At 44.9% G+C, this 28,000-nt stretch overlaps 1 protein-coding gene across 3 annotated transcripts in view; it reads left to right on the forward strand.

Annotated features, from left to right (window-relative positions):
* Nucleotides 1-5,025: 5,025 nt before the first annotated feature.
* HNRNPL (heterogeneous nuclear ribonucleoprotein L) overlaps nucleotides 5,026-28,000 on the forward strand; it is a 60,228-nt gene continuing 37,253 nt past the window's right edge. The window contains exons 1-2 of one of the 3 annotated variants that reach the window (XM_078778860.1): nucleotides 5,026-5,746; nucleotides 15,748-15,866. In XM_078778860.1, the coding sequence (XP_078634986.1) occupies nucleotides 5,672-5,746; nucleotides 15,748-15,866 (194 nt within the window). In that variant the 5' untranslated portion in view covers nucleotides 5,026-5,671. The remainder of the gene's footprint in view (nucleotides 5,747-15,747; nucleotides 15,867-28,000) is intronic. The other 2 variants (XM_078778861.1, XM_078778862.1) reach the window with 2 other exon arrangements.

Below are 28,000 nucleotides of genomic sequence, written 5' to 3' on the forward strand. Positions count from 1 at the left end.
CATTGGCTACGACAGCTCTGCCCCTCTACCATGCAAGGGCCACCGGGATAAGTTGAGCAGCCGAAACGCCAACATGGCCAATGAGTGTCCATAAGGGTGCGACCCACCACCCATCCTTCGGCCCCCTGTGAGGAACACGGCTCAACCAGCCCCAGCTGGCCAATGTGGTGGGCAACTGCTGCCAACTCTGCCATTCCCAAGGCCTCGGACCTGGGGGGCAGGTCGCAGTGCATGGATTCTAGATCACGTCCCATGCACCTCTCACATCCCCCAGTCCACCCACATGCAGCCCCCAGTGCCCACCCACACTTGACTGCGCCCAAGGTCTAGTCAACAGCCATGCTCCCCAAGGAGACTCAATCCCAGAAGACATGGTCCACACACCTCGGCCACCCACAGCACCACGTTGACCTCCAGACTGCCCAACGCCATCCATACAACCCCACATTCCAATATTGGTGCCGTCGCCCCCGTAGCCAGTTGAAGGCTGTGTCCTGATACTCTATCCATTTGTGTCCCAGCCTCCAACACTTTGGTCTAACACACCTGGATCAATAATGGTGTCACTGCTTTCAGTGTCCACCTGGCCTCTTCACAAAATTCACCCTTAAATTTTGCATCTAACCCTCAGATTACCCTCTGTTCCTATTGTCCATGGCTCCATCATAGGAGAGGGGGGTGGATTCATGCTCGGGACGGGGGAAGTTCCAATCCTATCCTCATCAAACTCGACCCCCGGCTTGCTTCCATACTCTTCGGGATCCTCCACCCGCTTGGCCATGCCTTTTACATCCGCCATTACGTGCTGGCCGGCGGTTTCCCCCCTCGCGCGTATTTTACCTCAGGCAAAGAAAATTAAAATTTTTCGAAAGTGCGATGTTGCACTTTGCACACCAATCGACTAAAAAATTTTTTACACTGCGGTACTACGATCGCCTTCCCCTCAACAAGAGAAAGACAATCGTTAAAAAATTCGATTCCAAATGCTGAGCGCAATTTGCACCCAGCGGGTGTCGGTCTCACAACCCTCGGACACTGAGTGTCCGTCGATTTTGAATCCCACACTCCTGACACCAGTTGTCGTGTCCGTGGCCGATAAAGACCGGTCTCGGACGGAATAGCCGAACGAGCTTTAACTCCAAGGCGTTCAGTCAAAAATGACGGTGTTCTTTACACGCGAGGGAAAGGAGAATGGCGAACTTACCTTCACAGGTTCCACCAGACGACTTCGAACTTGCGATGATTAATTCAACCGACACGGATTTAAAATGTACAAAAATCCTGGCTGCCGGCGAACCGGCGAACAAAGAAATGTAGAAATGCGGCGAACAAAGAATGCACGATAAAATAAGATTCCTAAATGGGATGTCACCACACAGACCCATAAACAGACAAAGGGAAAAATAAAGGTGACAAGCGTTACGCCTAGGTCCCCCGTCGGGGAAGTGATGTGAGTTGACAAAGTGGAAGACGCAGAAAACATGCTATGATATGATATTTCGCTCACAAGGTTCAGACATACATGGAGGCGGCCATCTTAGATTTTGACGTGGCGACCCAATTTTCAATAGCTTTCTTCCTTATGCCTAGATACATCCACCCACCAGATTAGAAGTTGGTACTTCGCTTATTTTTCAAGATATTCCGCTCACGAGGTTCAGACATACATGGCGGTGGCCATCTTGGATTTTGACGTGGCGACCCAATTTTCAATAGCGTTCTTCCTTATGCGTAGATACACCCAGACACCAGATTAGAAGTTAGTAGTTCGTTTATTTTTCAAGATATTTCGCTCACAAGCTTCAGACATATATATGGTGGCGGCCATCTTGGATTTTGACGTGGCGACCCAATTTTCAAAAAAGTTCTTCCTTATGCCTAGATACACCCATACACCAGATTAGAAGCTGGTACTTCGCTTATTTTTCAAGATATTCCGCTCACAAGGTTCAGACATACATGGCGGCGGCCATCTTGGATTTTGACGTCGCGACCCAAGTTTCAATGGGGTTCTTCCTTATGCCTAGGTACACCCACACACCAGATTAGAAGTTGGTACTTCGCTTATTTTTCAAGATATTCCGCTCACAAGGTTCAGACATACATGGCGGCGGCCATCTTGGATTTTGACGTGGCGACCCAATTTTCAATAGGTTTCTTCCTTATGCCTAGATACACCGACACACCAGATTAGAAGTTGGTACTTCGCTTATTTTTCAAGATATTTCGCTCACAAGGTTCAGACATATATATGGTGGCTGCCATCTTGGATTTTGACGTGGCGACCCAATTTTCAATAGCGTTGTTCCTTGTGCCTAGATACACCCACACACCAGATTAGAAGCTGGTACTTCGCTTATTTTTCAAGATATTCAGCTCACAAGGTTCAGACATACATGGCGGCGGCCATCTTGGATTTTGACGTCACGACCCAATTTTCAATAGGCTTCTTGCTTATGCCTAGATACACCCACACACCAGATTAGAAGCTGGTACTTCGCTTATTTTTTAAGATATTCCGCTCACAAGGTTCAGACATACGTGGCATCAGACATACATGGCGGCGGCCATCTTGGATTTTGACGTGGGTTGCACCCACACACCAAATTTGAATGCGGTCCTTCGCTTACACACGCACACACGCATGTACTCATGCACGCACACACGCACGTACGCATGCACGCACACACCGACGGACGGACACACGGACGGAGGGGAAAACCATAGTCCCCCTTTCGCTCTGCGGTGCGACGGGGGACAAGAATATAGAGAGTGGGTTTGTATGTACTTAGCTCTGAGCGTCTCCTGAACCCCCTCGGGAATCGTCAAAGCCCCCGCATCCTTGGCGGGAACAGCACAAGCCTCCGTGCACAGTTTGCTTACGGGAAACACAGGCCTCTGTCCGCAGTCCATGCGCTGGAAACCGCAGGCCTCGATCCGCAGTTCGCTCCTCCTGGTTCCGTGCGCAAAGCGAGCAGGCCGCGCCTGTTCCGTCACTCCAGCCGTGCTCGTCCTCCCGATCGTCAAGACCTCCAATGTCCCTGGCGCAAGAGCTTATCAGCGACCGTTCACTTCCAGATCCAGAAACCGAGAGAAAGCCAAGAGAGAAAATGTCAGGGACACCGTTCTTTATGAAATCCTGAAGCAGAGAGAGAAAACATCGGCCCTCCAACTCCTTTGTACTCAAGGCTCTTACGTCATCCGATGCTGCCTGTGCCTGCTCCTATCAGCCAGTCCCTCTCTTCATTGCTCGCCAAATCTCACCAATCGCTGCTCTCCGGGGCGTGGCCTCCCGTACCTGCCTGCTTGAAGTTACCACATGTCGGTGGTATCATCGTTGGTGCTCAAAGCCCTGTTTCCGGTTACCTTTTATTTAGTGTCTTTTAATGCGCTTTTGCCTGGCTTTGTGCGTGTGCTGCATTGCTATAAGGAACAAAGGAAAAATAACAGAGGCCATTACATACAGGGGATTCATTATCCATAATCCCTAACTAATTCACATAGCCCCACCCGTCTCATGGGGACACTTATACATTTACACGACATACGGTTTATCGGATCCCTACTTATGTACATGAGGGTTGTTCTTCTAGAGAGAGAGACAGAGACAGAGACAGAGAGAGACAGAGACAGACGGGGACGGGAGGAGACCGAGAAGGGAGGAGACCAAGAAGGAGGAGACCGAGAAGGAGGAGAAGGAGACCGATGGGGGAGAGGTGTTGTTTGTCAAAGAGGACCAAGTGGTACGAGGTGGAAAGAGGAGGAGGTGGAAAGCAAGAGGGCTGTCAGATGCTTGTGATTGGCAGGTGGTGGCAGACCCAAAGCCACAATTGGTATTACCAGAGGAGATCTGGTAATACCAATTGTGGTTGATCTGTGTGACAAGGTTGCGGCCTGACATTGTCGTCTGGTCAGGTGCAACAAGACAGGTCATCTTAGGGGAATTGTCTGTACTTGGGAAGAGAACATGGAGGAGGTGTACGAGAGGAAGAGAGGAAAGTACAGTGAGCTGGAGGCATGGTGTCGGGAGAAGGGTTGGCGAGGTTCTTGTCAGCCATTTGAGGTGGGGGTGTAGAGGGTACATTGGAAATTCTTTTTCTGCATTTCTTGCTCGGCTTGGAGTGTGTGGGACAGAAAGAAGGAGGATGTGTGAGAAGGTGGCCCAGGTTGCCTTGAAAGGCTCACTTTGGATATGGAGGACGTTTATGGAGGCATGTTGAACGGTGTAGGTTGGGGTTGTGGGTGGTGGTTCATTTCAGTGTAAAGGGGTAGTTACTGAGCACGGAAGAGAAACGGAGGTGTGTTTGTGTGTGTGTGTGTGTAATGTATTCCGACTTCTCTTGTGTTTGTGTATGTGTATTCCCTTCTCCCGACTGCCTGGCCGCAACTGAGGTTGTGGATCTACTGATGTACCAACTATTGATGTGGATCCATGATCGAGGTTGTGGATCCGCCGTTTGGAGAGGTCCTGGGCTGAAAGGATTGAAACCTCGAGGAAGAACGGTGCCCAGCTGATGATCCATGCAGTCGGGAAACGAGTCAGTTGCTTACGGGTTAACGTTCTTGCTTTAGGTGGAGAAACTATGTTTGAGGTTTACAATTTAAATAAAGTTGAATATGGGATGTTGTGAAATTAACATCATTTACAACAATCCATTAAATTATTTAAGTTTAGGAACAACCGATACTGTACAATTAATTAAGTGTGTGTGTGTGTGTGTGTGTGTGTGTGTGTGTGTGTGTGTGTGTGTGTGTGTGTGTCTGTGAATAAAAGAGAGAAAAAGAATTGTGAGGAACAGAAATGAAAAAACGAGATGTGCGTGCGTGTGTGTGTGTTTTGCAGGAGTGGGTGTGGTTTTACATGAATGTGTGTTTGTTTGAGTGGTACATGCTGTAAGGGTGGTGGTAGGTTTTTTTTTTTTTTTTTTGGTGTGTGTGTGTGTGTGTGTGTGTGAGTGAGTGAATGGATGAGGGGCTGTTGATTCTGGGAGTGGAGGCAGTTTGGTTGGTGTAGTCTGTGTTCTCACTGGCTGGGGGTCCGGTGGGGGTATGTACGCATCCGGGTGTAGCTGCTGCATGTGGAGGCGTATGTGCCCCTGCTGGCCCACCTTAGCTGACCGTATCGAGGTTGAAGGGCCGAAACGGGATGATGCTGAGGACCTCGACTGAGGACCCGGTCAGTGAGATAGAATAGCGTCAAGGTGGTTGCACTTTTAAAGAGGTTGGCATTGCCATTGCCATTGGTGTGTCGGATCTTCCGATCATTTTCGCCCATTTGAACCAGAAGCATTCCCGACTCTGCAAGGCGTTTCTGACATTTTTGAGAGAGAGCGGAAAATCCATATAGTATTGCCATATTATTATTATGGGTTACCTCAAAGCTCCTTCATTCACTGCTTTGTCTGGGTGCGTGGCGTATATAGAGCCTGCGGCTCTGAATACTCCACACACATAAAAAGAAGAGGAGGAGGTCGTTTTACGTAACGATTAGGGGTTGGATGTTAACGTGGGAGGGTCTGGTTCGTGCTGCCATTTTGTGAAAGACACGAGACTTGGCTTGACAGAATTGCGAGGTCACCGATCCGAGGAAGGAGACGAGACCGAGACCGAGACGGACGAGTCTGCATTCGACACCACCATCGTCAGCGAGAGCAGCGACAACATTTCGTCAATGGCGACGCAGCAGCAGCAGGTCTACGACTACGGACCGCCGGCCAAGCGGTCCCGGGCGGACGACGAGAGGCGGGTGCGCTTCTTCGGCCTGTTTGAATGGGCGCCGCGGAACAGGCCTCGCCCGGCCTAGTGATTGTCCGCAGCCTCCGTGCGCGCTCGTTTTTACTGCTTTTAATGACATTTTAATGCACTTTAATCGGGCCACGTTGTGGTTCCGTCGAGCGCGATGTTCAAATCGCCTCATGACCGTTAATGCAGCGGATCGACGTCGTCCTGCCCGAACCGACGAACCGTTGCAGATTGACAAAGCGACCGTTTTTGAACGCACCGGCAATGAAATGCTCAGGCTAGACCGTTGGGCTCGGGTGTAAAAGGTTCCTTATACCTGTATTTACTCGCACTACGTTGAAAATTCGTATTTTTTTTATTTTTAAATTTAAAATCTGACCGAATTCGCTGCTTTATTGTTAATATCGGTTTCCAAGAACGAGGTGATGATGATGGCGGCCGGTCGCTATCCTTACACGCTTTCGATTTCGGTCTCGTTCGGCACGGCGGCGTGGTGTTTCCACTGGGGAAGCGAGCCGAGACCCGGGTACGTTCGGTACGGCGGCGTGGTGTTTCCACTGGGGAAGCGAGCTGAGACCCGGGTACGTTCGGCACGGCGGCGTGGTGTTTCCACTGGGGAAGCGAGCCGAGACCCGGGTACGTTCGGTACGGCGGCGCGGTGTTTCCACGGGAAGCGAGCCGAGACCCGGGTACGTTCGGTACGGCGGCGCGGTGTTTCCACGGGAAGCGAGCCGAGACCCGGGTACGTTCGGCACGGCGGCGCGGTGTTTCCACGGGAAGCGAGCCGAGACCCGGGTACGTTCGGCACGGCGGCGCGGTTTTTCCACTAGGGAAGCGAGCCGAGACCCGGGTACGTTCGGTACGGCGGCGCGGTGTTTCCACTGGGGAAGCGAGCCGAGACCCGGGTACGGTTTGGTGAAATATGAATGCTAACCATTTAATAATCTGATGCTGATTTACGTGTGTGTGTGTGTGTGTGTGTGTGTGTGTGTGTGTGTGTGTGTGTGTGTGTGTGTGTGTGTGTGTGTGTGTGTGTGTGTGTGTGTGTGTGTGTGTGTGTGTGTGTGTGTGTGTGTGTGTGTGTGTGTGTGTGTGTGTGTGTGTGTGTGTGTGTGTGTGTGTGTGTGTGTGTGTGTGTGTGTGTGTGTGTGTGTGTGTGTGTGTGTGTGTATGTATGTGTGTGTATCAGAGATTGCTGATCGTGACGATATTTTTTAATTTTTTTTTTGTATACTGAATCGAGGCTCGTGAAAGAGCTGACATTTATTTCATTTATTGACATTTATTTCGTGTTCACAAGTCTCGATTACAGATTTGCGTCGATCGAACTTTCTTGCGCTGCTTGGATTGCGCGTCCCGTTCCCCGTTCTATCCAACAGAGATTTTAAATGCCTTTGATTGTACAACTATAACGGGACAGCTCGGATAAAATGAGGAAAGTGATAACCCTAATAATTAATAATTCGGAATTATTTGTAATATTTAAGTCGCCGTCATTGTGTATCTGCCGCTGGATCGTCCATGAAAAGGCCTTTGTCGTTGAAACTTTCTAAACTTGAAGTTTAAACTTAGACTTTCTGAGCCTTTTATATAGTATTTTGGACAAAACCAAAATTGTGTATTTTGGGTTATTATTTTTTTGCGTTTTCCGTGAAAAGCGTACAACTCGTGTAATTGCACCGGTTGAGGCGCTAGGGGGAGTTTACACGTGAATGGCGCCATTTTGAATGTTGCATTGTGGGTTTTTGTACCCACGTGGCTCGGCCAAAGTGAAGGGTCACCCAGCACGTGTTGTGGCGATCATTTGTAATTGTGGGTCTCCCTGAATGACATTTTTACCACTACCGGCACCATGTGCCTTGCATGCTGCGCACGCATCCGCTGGCTGTTAGTGTTACAATCCCTGCAATCTTCCTGCGGTTGGTTACCTGCCTGATTGCAGGTTAACGGACGACGCCATCCGATTTATGCTACTTTTTGGGCCAATGAGTGACAAAGAAAATGTTAGCTGATGACCAATGGCAATAGTTCTATTCTAAGCTGAAAATCAAATGGCGATGTTTTGAGTCGGTTTGCTGGGTTAATAAAATAAATGATGGAATGTTATCACCAAAGTTGGCAAAAGTATGTGAACTACCCGAGGAAGCAAATTAAAGTTCAGGTATGGTGGGAGTGGAGTTTGGTGTGGTCTGCATGTGTCGGTGTGGGCGTTTGTCCCCTGCAGGCAGATGGTTGCGTGTGTAGTATGGGGGGCATGTTGGGTGTGGGCAATGATTGATTTGCCAATCACTAATTAATTTGGGTGTGGGCAATGATTGATTTGTCAACCAATAATTAATCATCAATCGATGCTTCATGGTGGAACTGTTGCTATGGTTGACTTGATTCGTTTTAACTCGATAACAATAACACAAACCTGTTGCTTCTGTCGGCCGTTGGAGATGTACTCGCCCTCCTCCATTAAGCACCGAGTGTTTAAACCTTCTAATCCCACCTACACACACCTTGTTTAGCTGTCTTGATAGTGTGAGTCTTTGTCGTCTTCTCCTTCTTCTTCTTCTTCTTCTTCTTGCGTATGCAGTGCAACGCTGCGGGGTGGCATCATTGGCTGAAGGCATGGCTGTGCCCCTGATGCAGTGTCCTCGGTAGGTCAGGGCAGGAATTTGGGATTTGTTCAGGGTGCCGGCGATAGCTTCACCAAGGACACTGTGGGATCTCTAACGTCCACCAACTAAATGCCAACAGTCGGGACGCCCACGTTGATAAGATATTTTACGACTACATAAGATATTTAAAGGGCCACAGACACAGAAAATCATGTTTGGTTTAATTAATAGATATTGCTTCACTTAACACTTAATCGTCCTTTTCCTTGAATAAATATCACTCGATTGGCCCCGCCACCCAAAAAACGGCGATTTGATTGCTCATGTGACTGGCTACGTCATCGAGGGAATTTTTGTTGCTGCTGGTAGTTTTTAGCTGGTAGTGGAGTCCCGCCCCTAAAATCGTGATGTTCATTCATGATGTCACCTGTGTGATGTAATCGAGGGAAAGGTTTCTCAGCACGCAATGATAACTGCCTGACCAAGAATCTTCTGATAGTCAAAATCATTATTAAAAACTACCAGCAGCAACAAAAATTCCCTCAATGACGTAGCCAGTCACATGAGCAACCAAATCGCCGTTTTTTGGGTGGCGGGGCCAATCGAGTGATATTTATTCAAAAAAAAGGTCGATTAAGTGTTAAGTGAAGCAATATCTATTAATTAAACCAAACATGATTTTCTGTGTCTGTGGCCCTTTAACTACTACATAAGATATTTTACTACTACATAAGATATTTAACTACTACATAAGATATTTAACTACTACATAAGATATTTAACTACTACATAAGATATTTAACTACTACATAAGATATTTAACTACTACATAAGATATTTAACTACTATATAAGATATTTAACGACTATATAAGATATTTTACTACTACATAAGATATTTAACTACAACATAAGATATTTAACTACTATATAAGATATTTTATGACTACATAAGATATTTTACTACTACATAAGATATTTTCCTACTACATAAGATATTTAACTACTACATAAGATATTTAACTACTATATAAGGTATTTAACTACTATATAAGATATTTAACTACTATATAAGATATTTTACTAAGTACTACATAAGATATTTTACTACTATATAAGATATTGAACTACTATATAAGATATTTTACTAAGTACTACATAAGATATTTTACTACTATATAAGATATTGAACTACTATATAAGATATTTAACTACTATATAAGATATTTTACTACTATGTAAGATATTTAACTACTTTATAAGATATTTACTACTATATGATATTTAACTACTGTATAAGATATTTTACTACTATGTAAGATATTTAACTACTATATAAGATATTTTACTACTATATAAGATATTTAACTACTATATAAGATATTTAACTACTATATAAGATTTTTACTACGATATAAGATATTTACTACTATATAAGATATTTTACTACTATGTAAGATATTTAACTACTTTATAAGATATTTACTACTATATAAGATATTTAACTACTATACAAGATATTTTACTACGATATAAGATATTTTACTACTATACAAGATATTTTACTACTATATAAGATATTGAACTACTATATAAGATATTTAACTACTATATAAGATATTTAACTACTATATAAGATATTTTACTACTATGTAAGATATTTAACTACTATATAAGATATTTACTACTATATAAGATATTTACTACTATATAAGATATTTTACTACGATATAAGATATTTACTACTATATAAGATATTTTACTATAGTGTAGCAGCATAGCAAACCTGTTGTGCATTTTGTGATACAAGCACCAAATTTGGCACAAATGTACATTAATATGTTGCGAACATTTTCAGATATTGGGCCACTTGAAATTCCGTAATTTTTTTTTTCAAATTTCGTAATTTAAAATTTTTCGGGTGACACCGTCACAATTTCGGTCTTCGAGGCCGGCCGATATAGTGGGGCGGCTTAGCCCAAATATTCAAAAGAATTGTGCATTTTGTGATACAAGCACCAAATTTGGCACAAATGTACATTAATATGTTGCGAACATTGTGTGTGTGGTCAGCAATGAAGACGAGAGTCTGAATTACATGTATGCAAAAGACCTTGTGAACCAGTGAAGCAAATACACGGGTAAGCATGAATTAAATCTAGGGCATGATATAATTTCCATGATGTTTACCTCTACACTCAATGGTGGAAGGAGGTAATGTTTTGATCCCAGCTTGTCTGTATGTCTGTTTGTCTGTTAGTCCACAAAATTCCAGACAAAGCTTGTAGTAGTGGTAGTTGTAGTGGTAGTGGTGATAACAGAAATTGTTATATAGAACTGAACTTATATTATTATTATATGCAGAAAATAACTTCATTTCTATATGCCCTGCAGTGGACAGGTTAATTGGTTTATGCACTGAAGGGGTCACCCTGGTGTGCACTGCTGTGTTCTGCCTCACTGAGTTGTTCAGGTATGATGTACTCAGCACAAGCTTCCGGTCGGCCCGGAGGTGGGGGTGCGGGGCCTGTCACGGAACGTCAAAACAAACGGCCTGCCAGGGCCGCCCGAAAGTCGGGCGTGAGGGGCGCGTCCACTAATGGAACGCCTCTCGCTTCCCAGATCGAGGGCCACGTGGTCAGGAGAACCTCGTCCCTTCCGGTCACACTTTGCCTATCGGCCGGCTTCGAAGACCGAAATTGTGACGGTGTCACCCGAAAAATTTGAAATTACGAAATTTGAAAAAATTTGAAAAAAAAAATTACGGAATTTCAAGTGGCCCAATATCTGAAAATGTTCGCAACATATTAATGTACATTTGTGCCAAATTTGGTGCTTGTTTCACAAAATGCACAATTCTTTTGAATATTTGGGCTAAGCCGCCCCCTACTACTATATAAGATATTTTACTACTATATAAGATATTTAACTACTATATAAGACATTTAACTACTATATAAGATATTTACTACTACATAAGATATTTTGCTACTATATAAGATATTTAACTACTATATAAGATATTTTACTACTACATAAGATATTTTACTACTATGTAAGATATTTAACTACTATATAAGATATTTACTACTATATAAGATATTTAACTACTATATAAGATATTTTACTACTATATAAGATACCAGCTGAGGTACCCGGCTTCGCCCGGGTTGAATAAGAATAATACAAATATATTGTGAAAAGAACATGTATATTTTAGAGCAATTTTCCTACATGACGTTTTGTCAATTTTCAATTTCTCAAAACCTCTTGGTATACAACATTTCTGGTTTTCTTACTTGGTGCCAAGACATAAAGATTGCTTGGTTTTCCAACCCTCGAGCAGCCCACGTACAGCTGGCCATGGGAAGTACCTGGCATTGCCGGGCGGGGGAAGGGAGGGGAAGAGGATGGGGAGGGGAGGAGAGGGTGGGGAGGGGAGGAGAGGGTGGGGAGGGGAGGAGAGGAGAGGGTGGGGAGGGGAGGAGAGGAGAGGGTGGGGAGGGGAGAAGGAGGAAGGGGGAGGAGAGGGGAGAAGAGGAAGAGGAAGGGGGAGAAGAGGAGGGGAGAAGAGAAGAGGAGAGGGTGGGGGAGGGGAGGAGAGGGTAGGAGGGGAGGAGAGGAGAGGGTGAGGAGAGGAGAGGGTGGGGGGAGGAGAGGAGAGGGTGAGGAGAGGAGAGGGTGAGGAGAGGAGAGGGTGAGGAGAGGAGAGGGTGGGGGGAGGAGAGGAGAGGGTGGGGGGAGGGGAGGCGTGGGTGGAGGGGAGGCGAGGGTGGGTGGAGGGGAGGGGAGGCGAGGGTGGGTGGAGGGGAGGCGAGGCGTGGGTGGGGGGAGGGGGAGGCGAGGCGTGGGGGGAGGCGAGGCGTGGGTGGGGGGAGGCGAGGCGTGGGTGGGGGGAGGGGAGGCGAGGCGTGGGGGGGGGGGAGGCGAGGGGAGGCGAGGGTGGGGGGGGGGGGGAGGTGGGGGAGGGGAGGTGAGGGTGGGGGGGGGAGGTGGGGGAGGGGAGGTGAGGGTGGGGGGAGGGGAGGTGAGGGAGGAGGGAGTGGGGAGGAGGGAGTGGGGGGGAGGGGAGAAGAGGAGGGAGGGGGAGAGGGGAACGGCTAGCTTGGCAAGCGATAGCAGGATTTTTACTTTTATTTTTACCTCAATGAGGACTATATAATTATATAGTCAGTGCTTGGAGCCTTCAAGTTCAACATAAAGTTTTTTAATGACAAATAATGCAGATGTATAACAATCCACCAATGCAAGTTCAGAAATGAATGCAGATCCTTTACTTTGCGATACAAACGCAATTCCCACCATTTACACTCAAGATCAAGGCCTCCAGAGTGATCGCGCCTCTTCTTCCTCCTTCAACTTCGTCTCACTTCTTTCACTCAAAATGCACGAAATTCTGCCGCATGAAATTATGTAGAGGCCTCGTCGGGGGGGGATATAAGGTAGATAAGGAAGGTGTTGTAACAGAAGAATCAAAATAAACGTAGAAGAACAAAAGGAAATTGGAGCTATTCTGGACCCACAGCCAAACCCGACAAACCATTGCAATACACCCCGAACGTCTAGCGCCGCCACAAACTACACCATGGAATTGCAGCTGGCGCGGTTTTTTTAAACCATTGATATTAAAATAAAACATAGCCTAAAACCACCGGGATTTTATGCTGATTCCGAATCTGTGTCTAAAACTTTTCTCCGATGTGTAGTTCTTGAGTTTTAAGCGGACACACACACACACACACACACACACACACACACACACACACACACACACACACACACACACACACACACACACACACACACACACACACACACACACACACACTCTCCTCCTTTATATATGGAGATTTTACTACTATATAAGATATTGAACTACTGTATAAGATATTTAAATACTATATAAGATATTTTTCTGCGATGTAAGATATTTAACTACTTTATAAGATATTTACTACTATATAAGATATTTTACTTCCATGTAAGATATTTAACTACTATATAAGATATTTTACTACTATATAAGATATTTAACTACTATATAAGATATTTACTACTATACAAGATATTTTACTTCCATGTAAGATATTTAACTACTATATAAGATATTTTACTACTATATAAGATATTTAACTACTATATAAGATATTTACTACTATATAAGATATTTTACTACTATATAAGATATTTAACTACTATGTAAGATATTTTACTACTATATAAGATATTTTACTACTATATAAGATATTTAACTACTATGTAAGATATTTAACTACTATGTAGTATGTAAGATATTTTACTACGATATAAGATATTTACTACTATATAAGATATTTTACTACGATATAAGATATTTACTACTATGCAAGATATTTACTACGACATAAGATATTTTACTACTATTTCAGATATTTTTTAGGTACACTGCAAATCTCATGTCTCACTTTTGACTTCCCTCCAAAGGACAGCACCATCCCACACCATCAATGATGACCCCTGCATCTTATTGTCTCTTAGATGATGCAATCAATCGCTGCAGCCGTTTAGACGCCAGGATGACATTTTATCATCTTGTCGATTATCAAGTCCAGACTTGACGGTTTAAATTCTGAGTGTGCTGCTTCTGGTTGCCCAGCTCTAAGGTTCGTCCATTACTGCTGTCACTGCTTTTTATACTTGTCACAAACAATACGGGGTCGACGTGGACAGGGTAATTACTTCGGGGACAGGTCTGGTTACACACAATTTATCACGAATATGAATTTTTTTTTTTATGCCTACGCAGACGAAGAAGAAGTTGCTGGAGGCCTTAATCATTTTTGAAGTAGGCAGACGTGTCTTCGAGTCAAACAGGATCGTGCAGATGTTAACGCTCTTACCTTTAAGTTGCCTAGTCTGGGTTTTATTATCGAGCAAACTATAAACTGTTGGGATGGCATTTTAAAGGGTGGTTCAGTTGCGTCATCAATTTTGTGATTCATCAACATCACAATTTGCGTCATCAATCAAATGTGCTTTCAAATTGGTGTAAAGTCTGATAGCATTTGCTCATATAGGTTAAAGATCCCACAGTGTCCTCGGAGGTTTTTGGGAGTTTTCACCGGTGGCCTGAACAACTACAAATTTAAGTAGTTGGCACCTGCTGGCGAACATTGGGCCTGGCGACCTAGTTCTTGAAATATTTGGGCCATACGCATTTACCTGGGCCGACCACACATATGTTGGCAATAGATTGGGCCATTAAAGTTGTCGTAGAATGAGGGTTTGAAATTTTCAGCAAACTCGTCACTATTTTAATTTAATAATAATTTTGATATCTATGTCTAATGTGAAAATTGATTGGACGTACTGCTGTTGTTAGGCTTTACGTAAGTGTCAATTTGCGTGTGTTGACAATTTGGACAAAACAATTTTCTGTTGCTGTGCAAGTCTACACCTGTATTCAGGTAGTTTTTATATTCGTGTTTGCGGTTCTTTAAATATTACTGAGGTATGTGAATTATATGACATGAACTTTCCCATGAGGCAGCTTCCGTTGGGTGTATCTCTGTTTGCGTCTCTCGACAAGTCATGTGATGCATGCAGTACGTGACCTTTTAATGTTCCTGACAACATCTTTGTTTTCTTTTCGGCAAGTGCTAGTTTTTGCTCATGCTTATCATTATTATTAATTATAATGATAAGTTCATGTTGACTCTGGCAGCATAGCCTCCAGGTACGCACACTGACCTCTAAGCCGTCTCACCAGTTTTGAATGTCAACCCATCTATAAACTGTCGTCCTAGTATTTCGCAGGTAGAGTGATTTATCTGTGTGTGATTATTATTTATTATGCTATTTTTAGCAATTTATCAATTTATCCCTCGAACGGACATTAAACTGAGCGCCCATCTGCTGACATTAGTTTGTGGACGTTAAAGATCCCACAGCACCATTCGTTGAAGAGTAGGTGAGCTATCACCTGCATGAACAAATTAAAAATTCCTACCATGATCCAAGTCGCATGTCATTCATAAGTGCCCAGCGTTCTCGTGAAAGGCTTGGGCTAAGCTTCCCTCAGCCCCTCTCCCCCCCCCCCCTCCCCAAGCATTCTTAGTTTGATTCCAGACTAACAGGGGTCCGGCCGTTGCAAATTAAACAAGTCGATATTCCACCATTGTGAGGTGGCATCTCTTGCTGTACAGCTTAAAACATTTGTTTGTTCCTGATTTTGCATCTTGAAAGTTTCTCGCCTGTATCAATTGATTCTTCCTGGTCGCATCGAAACTGGCCGAGGTAACTGTGGTGTCATTGTTTGCCGATATTATTGATCGTGGAAAATCAAGGTTACTGTTGTTCTTTGGGGCAAATATGGACAACGCAGTTGGATTCACTCTGACTACCCCACTTCTCTTTTGAAGGACTCTTACGAAGACCCACGGAAGCCTTCTCCATCTCCGGTTGTGCATGTCCGTGGGCTTTCAGAGAGCGCTGTGGAGTCTGATCTCACGGAGGCCTTGCAACATTTTGGCCCCATCGGGTAAATGCCTCTTCTTCACCAATTCTTATTTTTCTGTAAATGCGGCAGGGAAGGTGTATGGTTTTTCCAGTTTTCCTTCCTTCCACTCAATCTTATTTTTGCACACTACGCCTTAATTTTGAGGCAATCATCCTCACATTTGGCATGTGGGTTGGGTACCTTGTTCCGATACACCTGGACTGTTTATATTTATTTATTTATTTTTTAAGACTCAAGTTCTGATCTTGAGGGTTGTTATTAGGTTAAAAAAAGGTTAAAAGGTTAAATGTAAAAAAAAAAAAAAGCGCCAAAACAAAGCCTTGGAACACCACCAATTGCGACAACACCATCAATCGTCAAAGTATTGCTTCTCGGAGCAAAAATGTTGGCCGAGTGGAATCGAATCACAATGCTATCTGAGATTTTTAATTTGGAAAAATTTCAAATCAGTTATATTTAATCAAATAATAATTAATTTCCATCTTAAAGTCCTTCCTCATGTTAATCCACATTGTAAAAAAATATTGAAAGTTTATATTGAACTTTAATTTTAACGGCTAAACTTTATTACCTCGGCCACCGAAGGTGGATGGAGGTTCTGTTTTCACCCTTGTCTGTCTTGTTACTTGCAAAATCGAATATTTTTCAAGTATATTGGTCGGTTGTGTTTGTGGTTCTGTCTGTCTGTTTGTCACCAGCCTAAAGGTCACAATTTTCAACCGATCTTCACCAAACTTCACCAAATGGTAGAGTTGGTCAAAAGCAAGAAGCCTATTGTTTTTGGGGTCAATAGGTCAAAAGGTCAACATAGGCCAAAGGTCACCAAATTTGCTAAATTTCTAAAATCCTCAATTTTCATCCAATTGACTTGAAATTTGAAGAGGACTTGCATATCTGGTCACTGAATTCAACCACAAATTATATTTTAGGTGAACATAGGCCGAAAGGTCAACATAGGCCGAAAGGTCAACATAGGCCAAAAGGTCAACATAGGCCAAATTTCTAAAATCCTCAATTTTCATCCAATTGACTTGAAATTTGAAGAGGACTTGCATATCTGGTCACTGAATTCACCCACCAAGTATTTTTGAGGTCAACATAGGCCAAAAGGTCAACATCGGCCAAATTTCTAAAATCCTCTTTTCATCCGATTGACTTGAAATTTGAAGAGGACTTGCATATCTGGTCACTGAATTCACCCACCAAGTATTTTTGAGGTCAACATAGGCCAAAAGGTCAACATGGGCCACATTTCTAAAATCACCAATTTTCATTTGATTGACTTGAACTTCTTAGAGGATTTATATATATGGTCACTGAATTCAACCACCATCTATTTTTGAGGTCAAGATAGGCCAAATTTTTAATATCCTTAATTTTCATCCAATTGACTTGAAAATTGAACAGCATTTGCACATCGAGTCACTAAATAGGGAAACTAGTTTTGAGGCCAAAAGGTCAACTCAAGGTCAACCTTCCAAAATCATTTTTCATCTGAAAAATTGTCAATTTTCATCCTGTTGACCCGAGCTTTGATCAAGATTGTAAATTTTAATCTTCATGAAATGGACAATTTGCTGTATCAATGGAAAACTTGGGTGGGTGGGATGGGATTTTGCAAGTATCGTGCTGCGCATGACGTCTTCTTGTTTGTTTGTTTGTTCGTTTTTCTGTGAACAAGATATATCAAAAAGTTGTGGACCGATTTGGACGACATTTGGCAAAAAGGTAGTGTATGTGACGAGGACGAAATGATTTAGATTTTGGTGAAGATCTGGATTTGGATCCGGCTAGTGTAATTTTTTCGGTGATTCTTCACCATTGGGAGATAGGGCCAAAAACGATATATAGCAAAATATCTCAAAAAGTTATGGACGGATTTGGACGAAACTCGGTGGACTGGTTGTGTGTGTGTGTGACGATGACTAATTGTCGATTTTGGTGAAGATTGACAACATCTACAACAGCTTGACGACCGCCGCACCCGCTCCCCCTCCAACCACCTGCCCCCCCTTGTCCTGCCATCCCCTGTCTCAGTTCTCCCCAATCTCCCCTACTGACCTCTCTGAACTCCTCATAGGAATGAAAACTGCCACCTGCACTCTTGACCCCATCCCCTCCAGCTTTGTCAAGGCCTCCCTCCCTGCTCTCTCTCCACTTATCATTGCAACACTAAACTCCTCCCTGTCTACAGGCATCGTCCCACCTTCCCTCAAAATTGCTGCTGTTACCCCCATTCTAAAAAAACCTGGTCTAAACCCTGACACCCTAAACAACTTCAGACCCATCTCCAACCTACCCTTTCTGTCAAAAGTATTGGAACGCGCTGTAGCCACTCAACTCAAACATCATCTCTCTGCCAATAACCTGTATGAAACATTCCAATCTGGATTCCGCTCCAACCACAGTACTGAAACTGCTCTCCTCAAAATCACCAACGACCTCCTCCTCTCCTCTGACGCTGGCAACCTCAACATTCTCGTCCTCCTCGACCTCAGCGCTGCCTTTGACACCATCGATCACACCATCCTCCTCACCCGACTTGAATCCACCTTTAACGTTACCGGCACTGCCCTCTCTTGGATTAAATCATACCTCTCTGACAGACGCCAGTTCATCTCCATCAATAACTGCAAATCCCCCACTGCTCCCCTCCCCCAAGGTGTCCCCCAAGGTGTCCCCCAAGGTTCAGTTCTTGGCCCCCTCTTCATCCTTTACCTGTCCCCCCTCGGTCACTTAATCCGCCGTCATGGTCTCCAATTCCACTGCTTCGCCGATGACATCCAGCTTTTCATCTCCACCAAGTCCGTCTCCACCGCCACCCACTCTATCCTGACAAACTGCATCACTGAAATAAAATCCTGGCTTCAAATCAACTTCCTCAAGCTTAACTGTGATAAATCTGAAATAATCATCATTGGCCCAAAAACGCTCACAAAATCCACCCATAACTTTGCCCTCAACATCGACGGTATCCCAGTATCCACCTCCCCTCACATCCGGAATCTTGGCGTCATCTTTGACCAAACCCTTTCCTTCGACAAATACACTAAACAGATCACAAAGTCAGCCTTCTTTCACCTGAAAAACATTGCCCGTCTCCGCTCATCCCTCTCCTCCATGGCTGCAGAAACCCTCATCCACGCCTTCATCACCTCCCGTCTGGACTACTACAATAGCCTCCTCTATGGTTCACCCTAAAAAATCACCAATAAACTCCAATACATTCAGAACTCCGCTGCCCGTCTACTCACCCATTCCCGGACCCGTGACCACATCACCCCCGTCCTTTACAAGCTTCACTGGCTCCCCATCCCCCAGAGAATCCAGTACAAAATCCTCCTCTTGACATACAAAGCCCTCCATAACCTGGCCCCATCCTACCTGGCTGACCTCCTCTCCAGACACACTCCCACCCCCCGCAACCTCCGCTCTGCTGGTACCAACCTCCTGACCCCCTCCATCCGGACCAAATTCAGATCCTGGGGGGACAAGGCCTTCTCCATCGCTGCTCCCACCCTCTGGAACTCACTACCTCACACCATCAGAGACTCCTCCTCACTCACCACATTCAAAACATCACTAAAGACCCACCTGTTCAACACTGCATTCAACATTCAACCCACAGCATTTAACCCCTGACTATCACTTCTCCTTCTCCCTCCTTTTGCTTTAAATATTTCCCTATTGATTCTTGTCTTTTTGCAATTGTTGTTTTCATGTATTGTTATGCATTATGTTTTCCACTCTGTCAAAGCGCCTTTGGGCTTCTGGAAAAGCGCTATACAAAATAAATGAATTATTATTATTATTATTATTAAGATCTGAATATGGATTCCGATACAAGAATTATTAAATTCTAACTGATTTTCCACCATTAAGGGTGTAGTACTGGTGAAAAATTGAGAAAACTACATAGGTACCTTTGAGAGGCCTTTACACAAAAACAAAGTCAAGTTAATATCTAATTTTCAGTTTTTATTGAAAGATATAATCTTGGCTTTAACTCAGACCAGTTTCAACGCTTCTTTGTCATATTACATGCATATAATTTGCATAAATTAGACCTCAATAAAAAACAAGGAAAAACAAAGAACACATTTCTACTTCTATCTTCTATGTCACCTATCATTCTTTTCACACAAAACTTGGCACATGTATTATACATGTGTTACTCTACTACCTGATGAGAGGATTTTGTTAAATTATGTCAAATGTTCACTAATTAGCTAGTCCCTGGTGTTGGGCTAGCGGCTAGGGTGCCGGCTTAGGATCCTAGGATCCTGGGTTCGAATCCCGGTCAATCGCTGAATTAACGCCAGGGGGGTTGACTCAGCCTGTCATCCTTCCGAGGTCGGCAAATTGAGTACCAGTTCACTGGTAATTCCCTGCTTGTCGTTAAAGGCGGCAAAAAGGGTTGGCGTCAGGAAGGGCATCCGGCCGTAAAACATTGCTTCAAAAAGGGGACCGAAAAACAACAACACCCACAGTTCCCGAAAAAGGCCAACCCCCGCTTGCGGGGGAAAATGGCCTCTAAAAGGTGGTTTCTAAAAGGTGGTTCACTAATTAGCTAATTATGCCAATTACCAGATAAAACTTGGTTGTCCTTCAATAAATCCACAATGGCTACTCCTATAAACAAAAGCCTTCATCATTTTAAAGGAAGTGATATTCTGAATATCCTGTCCAAATTTCAGCCCAAAAGAATGATGCAAATTAAAGTTATAACAAATTTCATGCAAAATATTTTATTTCTTGTAAATTGCGTGTAAAGATGACATTAGATATTTTAAAGGAAATACTGAATGAGTTTATACAATATGTATGAATCTAAACCGTAAAAACATAGTTTTTTAAAAAAGAGGCATATTGGAAAGTTCACCAGTACTACACCCTTAAGAGATCGGGTGAAAAGCGATATATATATAGTATATATATATATATATATAGTTGCGGATCTCAACGTCGGCCTTTCCCCTTACCAAAGGGGGATTAGTCCACTTGTATTTTTGCTAGCCGACGCGATCCCGGGCTATTACGTTCCTTCCGGTCAGCGTTGAATAGGGTGGTAGGCCGAATTCTTATTACCTAATTACCAATGCCTCCCAGGAAGCAAGGAAATAACCCCGCCCGAATCACGGTTATAAGTGGAAATGCCGAGCGATAGCTAGCCGTGATCCGAGCTGTTAACAGGAACTAAACCCGATCTGAGCGGTTCCGAATCCTGCCACGCTTACCCAATGGAGGAAAAGACTGATACGGTCGAATTAGGAAGAAACAAGGAAGAACAATTGGTTTATTACAATTTGTACAGGAAGGAGGAGAAGAACACACAGTGAAGCTTATACAGTCTTAACTTATCCCCTGGACACGGGCCCGTTTCACTCTCAGACACTCACACGGGGATGTAGATGGTCGGGTTGATGGTCCAGGGATGATGGCGTCCAGGCAGTTTACTCTGGTCCCCGACTCGTACCGCGAAGCAGATGGTCAGGGCGGCAGAAGCTCCCAGCGGGTCGTTTACGCGGAGCGGACAATTACTGGGCGAAAGGCAAGGCTGGCCGGCGGTTACTTCGCGGTTCAGCCGCGTACGTAATAAATGCACTGGCGCTATACGCGCTCCCAATACCGCTCAATAGGCGCTCCCCAATGTACGTTCAATAGCATACGTGCTCTTTCAAAGCGTGTATCCGTTGCAGTCCTCTTCCAATGCGCTTTCCTCATGAGGCCTTTATCATGCGCGCTGTTGCGGCAATCCTGGACAGTCCTTTACAAAGCCAACCTTTCCCAGCGAGTCCTTTACATGCGCTTTCCTCACGAGTCCTTTTACCACCAGCCCTTTCCCAACGAGTCCTCATACAATGTGCTTTCCGCACGAGGCCTTTATCATGCGCGCTGTTGCGTCAATCCTGGACAGTCCTTTACAAAGCCAACTTTCCCCAGCGAGTCCTTTACAAGGGCTTTGTGCGCGCGTTTATATAGCGCCGCCCAGCGAACCCTCTGGAACTTGCCAGCCGCGCCCTTACCACGCCCCTCACGCCATTTCACCCGAGCCCTGGTTGGTTGTTGGCTCTCACCGTCACCGCCTTCTGACGTGCTGCTTGACGCGGCCACACCTCGTCCTCGCGCTCCGCCCCCTTTCCAGGCCTACCTCGTGGCATTTGGCTGGTTTTGAGCGAAAACCCAAGAGCAGTGAACGCTGCTGGCAAAGGAGGAGGATTAGCCGAATCGGGGCGCGGGATGGATGCTGCCCAATGAGGTCGATTTGGAGGGTGGCTGCAAAATGAACGCGACCTAAGCTTATTTCTTTTACACAACACAGGTATCACTAATGGGAATGGCCTTATCCTCACACATACTATGACATAACTAATGTTCTAAGGTGGCCTACGTGTTGCATGTGGACTAACTATGGGGGCAAACCTTTAACCTTTAATGATGGTATATTTACATTCTCAGAACCGTAACAATATATATCATGATATTTAAAAAAACTTATGGACGAGGTATGACTAAACTTGAGGGATGAGTTGGTTAGGTGACAAGAACAAGCCGATTAGATTTTGGTTCAGGTCTGAATCCAGATGTGGCCCAGCAGTGGGATACAAAACATGAACTGTTCAGCCTGGTGGAGGTATGCGCTCTACCGAGTGCCGTTTTCGTTTCTTTTTTTTAATGACAGGCAGCAGATTGTATGTGCACTTTTGAGAGTTTTCTGTTCATTCCTTCTGAAATAGTTTTCGGTATGTGCAATGTATGATGTATGATGTCCTTTGCTGTTCACCATTTTAAGAGTGTTGTGCACCTGTTCATTTTGCTGCGTCATTCACAAATCGTCGTACATCATTACTTTTTGGCCAATCGTAAGCATGCGTATGGACTGTTCTAAAATGTTAAAGCGGCAACTTGGTTGGTATATTTCGACTTGTCCTTGACGAATGCTGAAGTCCACTTGAATCCTTGCACACCACATCCTCTTAGGACTAAAGAAGTAAGCACAGGTTCAGTGTATTCCTTTTGATTATCGAGGGGTCGAGAGGGGAGGAGGGGAAAATAGAGGAGAGAGGGGATGGGAGACAATGTATTGCATTCATTTACGAATACAGGTATCGGAGATCTTGTTGGCGACGGCACGGTTTTTCGAAGCTGCACACGTTCTCCACGTTTTCGAAGTTAAGTAACTGTTCACAATTGTATTTTTGTCAAAACTGTATTTATCTTTCGGTGTTTGTACCTATAGTGTGTCTCAAAGATTCTCGGTGTTAATCTTTCATAAATTAATCTTTCTGTTTGCCTTGTAGCTTGAGGCTTCCCCCGTCAAAATTTGTTCACTTAAGTTCCTTCCTTTGCTGTTTTTGCTTGGTTCTTAGATTTTTCCCTTCTCCCCGAGTTTCCCCGAACATCTACTCTTTGTCTAACGTTTTACCCCTCCCCCCCCAAAAACAACATTTATTTCCCTTTCTCCACGTGTGCTGTTGTCCAATCGTGTGCTTCTGTCCACGTGCCCTGTCTCGCCCCACCCCCATTATCTCCTTGCCTTCCACCTTTTGCCCTGTTCATGTGACTCGTGGTTGTCCTTCGAGTCCCTCTCCCCGTTGGTATTTTGTGAATATGAGATTGTTCTTCACGGTTCTCTTTAAATATGTTTAAACTTTCCCCTGCAGTGTTTTATTCAGTGGTATATTACAACACGCTGTTTTTCTTCCGATTTAAAAGGCCCTTTTCAATTTCCTCTTCAACTTATTCCACTTAAAAAAAAAATTCAATCTCTTATAATTCTCCCTCACGACATGCTCTAAATTCACATTCATTCCACCCCTCCTCCATCGTTCTTAAACGGATCGCTAACTTGAAAATCACAACAAACCCAATTTGTTATAAATGTTCGTCTTTCATTAATCATCCACTTTCTAAGCCTCCCCCCTTTGCGCCTCCCCTCCAAATCTCCCCCCTTGCCCCTCCCCTCCTAAACTCCCTCCTTTCCCCTCCCCTCCTAAACTCCCTGCTCGCCCCTCCCCTTCAAAACTTCCCCCCCCAACCCCTCCCCTTCAAATCTCCCCCCCCCCCCGACCATCCCTCTCCAATTCTCTCCCCTCCCCCCTCCTCAAAGCTGCCTCCTCCCCACTTCGTCTCCCTTCTATCTCATACCTCCACCTCCCCCAACCTCTACTTTCCTCTGCCCCCCCCCCCCTCAAACAACACCTCACTGTGCCTCATCCCATCACCATCAAACCCTTCGTCCTCCCTTCCCTTTCTTGTAACTCTTCTGTAATCTCTGACACACTATCAACTGCTCTCATGACCTCCCCCTCTCATCCTTCATCTGACCCTACCCCTCCCCTGTCCTGCACTCGATGTTCCTCCTCATTAACGGTATGGACCTCAAACATCCGTGGCCTTCGCTCAAACCTGATTGATCTCTCCATTCAGGTTGCTTCTGACAATCCAGACTTGATCTGCGTAACAGAAACTTTCCTCCTTCAAGATGTCTCTGATTCCTTAATATCTCTTCCTGGTTACTCCCTCCTCTGGTATGATAGACCTAGCCTCGTCCTGGAGGTGGGGTTGCTATCTTTATCAAAAACTCTCTTCCTCACTCTCTTTGCACTACCCTCTCTCCACCCCACCCTCAGGAGTACCTCTGGCTATGGCTTCCTCTCCGCTCCCATCCTTTGTTCATATGTGTTCTGTACCGTCCTCAAAACAGTGATGACTCCATTTACATTTCGCTGTCTGACAACATGGACCAACTTCTATCAACTCATCCCAACTCTCTCTTCCTCATGTGGTGACTTCAACTGTCAACATGCCAGCTGGCTGGGTGTGGGTTCCTCTCTCACCAGCATGGCACCTCATCAAAGGACTTCTGCGACTCATTGGGACTGACACGATCTGTCAATTTCCCGACCCGGATCTCAGTCAATGGAGCATCTTCTCTTCTAGACTTGGTTATGACAAACTTCCCTGCAAATGTCTGTTGCTCTTCTTCTGCTCCAATCGGTTCTTCTGATCATGTGCTTGTTAAAGTGGACATCTCTCTGGCCATTCTCAGAGAGCCTCCTCAGCGCCGACGAGTCTGACACTTCACTCAGGCTGACTGGCACCGTCTGCAAGTAGCCATCAATCATCTGGACTGGTCTCCCATCTCTGCTGCCTCTGACATCAATTCTTCCTGGGAATTCTTCCAAAGCAAACTGCTCTCTCTCATGCACAGATTTATCCCATCTCGTCTTCAGTTGTCTTACCCTTCCTCCCGTCCATGGTACACTGAATCTTGTGGTGAGGCAGTTGCCCTGAAACAACTTACCTTTGCCTCTTGGAAGGCAAATCCAACTGAAGGAAATCTCAGTTCCTTCCACCAAGCTCGGAACAAGTGTGTGTCTACCCTCAGGAGTGCCAGGAAGCACTATCTCTCCACACTCAAGAATGAACTCTCAAACCTGTCTCCTTCCTCCAAATCCTGGTGGCGTCTGGTCAAATCCGTTTCTGGTGTTTGTTCCCCCTCCATCCCCTCCCTTACCTCAAATGGCTACACAGTTGACACTGCACGTGACAAAGCCGAATGCCTCAACTCTGTGTTTGCCTCAAATTCTTGTGTCCCAAACCCATCTCTCTCTGTTCCCACCTTACCCAGTCGAACCCAACTGCTCCTGCACTCTGTGTCCTCTCCTGACAATGTGGAGAAGTTTTTGTCAAACCTCGACTCTGATTCTGCAACTGGACCAGACGGCATCAGCCCACGGGTCCGAAATCCTGCTCTGCTGCTCTATCTCACCCTCTCTCTGTTCTTTTCACCCTCTCTTTTGCTCAAGGTCATCTGCCAGCATCTTGGAAATCGGCAAACATTACCGCTTTACACAAAAAATGTGCAAAAACAGATCCTTTCAACTCCAGACCAATCAGCCTGCTCCCAGTTATCAGCAAAGTCATGGAATCCATCATTGCTTCGGATATCAAATCTTTCCTCTTGTCCAATGGCTTGATCTCCGATCATCAATTTGGATTCAGACAAGGTCATTCCACTCTGGACATGTTGCTTCTGCTGTCTCAACAATGGATGGAGGTCCTCAATGCCAAACAGGAAATCAGAGCTGTCTCACTTGACATATCACGTGCCTTCAATACGGTCTGACACCCAGCTCTGCTCACCAAACTCTCCTCCTATGGTATCCATGGAAGTCTCCACGCATGGCTTGCGGACTTCCTCTCTGGTCATAGTCAACGTGTGGCCCTGAATGGATTTCTCTCATGTCCCCGTCCTGTTCTGGCTGGAGTTCCCCAAGGAAGTGTTCTGGGCCCTGTGCTCTTTCTGGTCTTTCATCAATGATCTCTCCGACTCTCTGGAAAATCCTCTATCTCTTTGCTGATGACTCCACTCTCCTCCGCTCCATTTCTCATCCCTCAGATTGGCAGTCTGCAGCCTCCTCACTCTCTGCAGACCTGGACAAAATCAGACTGGTCAAACAAGTGGAACATGTCTTTCAATCCTGACAAATCTCACACTCTTACTATGCTTCTCCGAAAAGACCGACTGAAAAACCCTCCCATCTACTTTCTCAACAATCCTCTCCAAGAAGTTCTGTCAATCAAGCTTTTGGGTCTCACTATCTGCCATGATCCTTCTTGGGGGGGAAAAACCACATTTCCAAGCTGGCCTCCAAAGCCAGTCGCCGACTGGGCATCCTCCGTCGTGCGCAGTCCTTCCTTGGCACACCTGAGCTCCTCACCACATAGAAGGCTTTCATCTGCAGCTCAATGGAATACTGTTTCCCCCTCTGGGCCGGTGCTCCTGCCTCGCACCGAGCTCGGCTTCATGCTGTTGAAACCAAAGCTTTCAGAATCATTGGAATCTCCTGCGATGAAGCTAACTCGCAGGGCCTTTCACTCACTCACCGCAGGCAGGTTGGTGGTCTTTCTGTCTTCTACCGACTCCTCTCCGGCCTTGTTCCCCCATCTCTCTCTGTGCTCTGTCCCCCAAATATTCCTACAGGTCGCACAAGATCTGCCAGCAACCCTCTTATGGTTAAACTGCCAAAATCTAGGCTCTCTGCTCACCTTCACTCTTTCATTCCCCTTTTCTCCTGCCTCTGGAATCAACTCCCCCACTCTCTTCAATCCCACTCCTCCCTCCAGGTCTTTAAAACAGCTGTTCACCACCATCTCTTATCTTCCCCCATCCAAAACCTTGATCTTTTCTACCCCCGCTAATTCACCCCAGATACACTTTTTTGAAATTCCAACTTCTTTCCTGGAAGTCCTTGCAGTGTCCATATGTTTTATACCTCTCCCACCTCCCCCCAAGCCCTCTTCCTCCCACAGTTCTCTCGATGTTCCTGCTCTCAAATGTTGTGTTTGTGTCCTTCCCCCTCTCTCCCCATCTTGTCTACCGCTCCCCTTATTTTGTGTTTTATGTGTCGGTTTGACTTTTTGTGTGATCAATGTTCGCTCTTTCACGAGCCTCGATCTTGTATACAAAAAAAACAACATCTGTGAGTCTAGTTCTCGTTTGGGTTTTTGTTTATTATGTGGAAGGGCTGTGGGAGGCTTGTTCTGTCGTGGAGTTAGCTCCGCTCCTTGGTGGTGTCTTTTTTTTCAGTCTTCGGATAATGTTTCATTGAAATTGTTTCGTGTGGTTGCTTTATAACCCAACAATGTACATTTGATCTGCCTGTTTTAGTGCAGCATATGTCCTGTGGCTTAAACGTCCGTTACGCTGGCAAAGTCCCTTTTGTGATGTAACTGATATTGCCGGGGCTCTTTTGTCGACAACACTCATTTTGTGCTGGTTGATTCTGGATGAACCAGACCTGCTGTTATAACGGGTGGTTATAACATATAACATATAATAATTATATAATGACTTAACTGGTCCTTTGAAAATGGTCATTTTACTCCTGATTATTTTTTTCTTAATTTTCTTTTCTATTCACAACTTCAAGTTGTTAAATAGTTTATTTTCAGCTTAACCTTGGTAGAGTGCCATGCATTTTATTTTATTTGGTTTACCGGTATCTGGTTCATGGCGGAGCTAAATGCATAAATCACACATACACGAGTCGACACGGGACCTGCTGACGACCTCCAGAGAAACGGTTCCTGATATTGGTGGAAGTGCCATTATTTCCCAGAGCACTCTCGGTACATTCAAGTGATGC

The sequence above is a fragment of the Myxine glutinosa genome, chromosome 5, assembly GCF_964187855.1.
Source record: "Myxine glutinosa chromosome 5, kmMyxGlut1.1, whole genome shotgun sequence".
In the NCBI taxonomy this organism is placed as follows: domain Eukaryota; kingdom Metazoa; phylum Chordata; class Myxini; order Myxiniformes; family Myxinidae; genus Myxine; species Myxine glutinosa.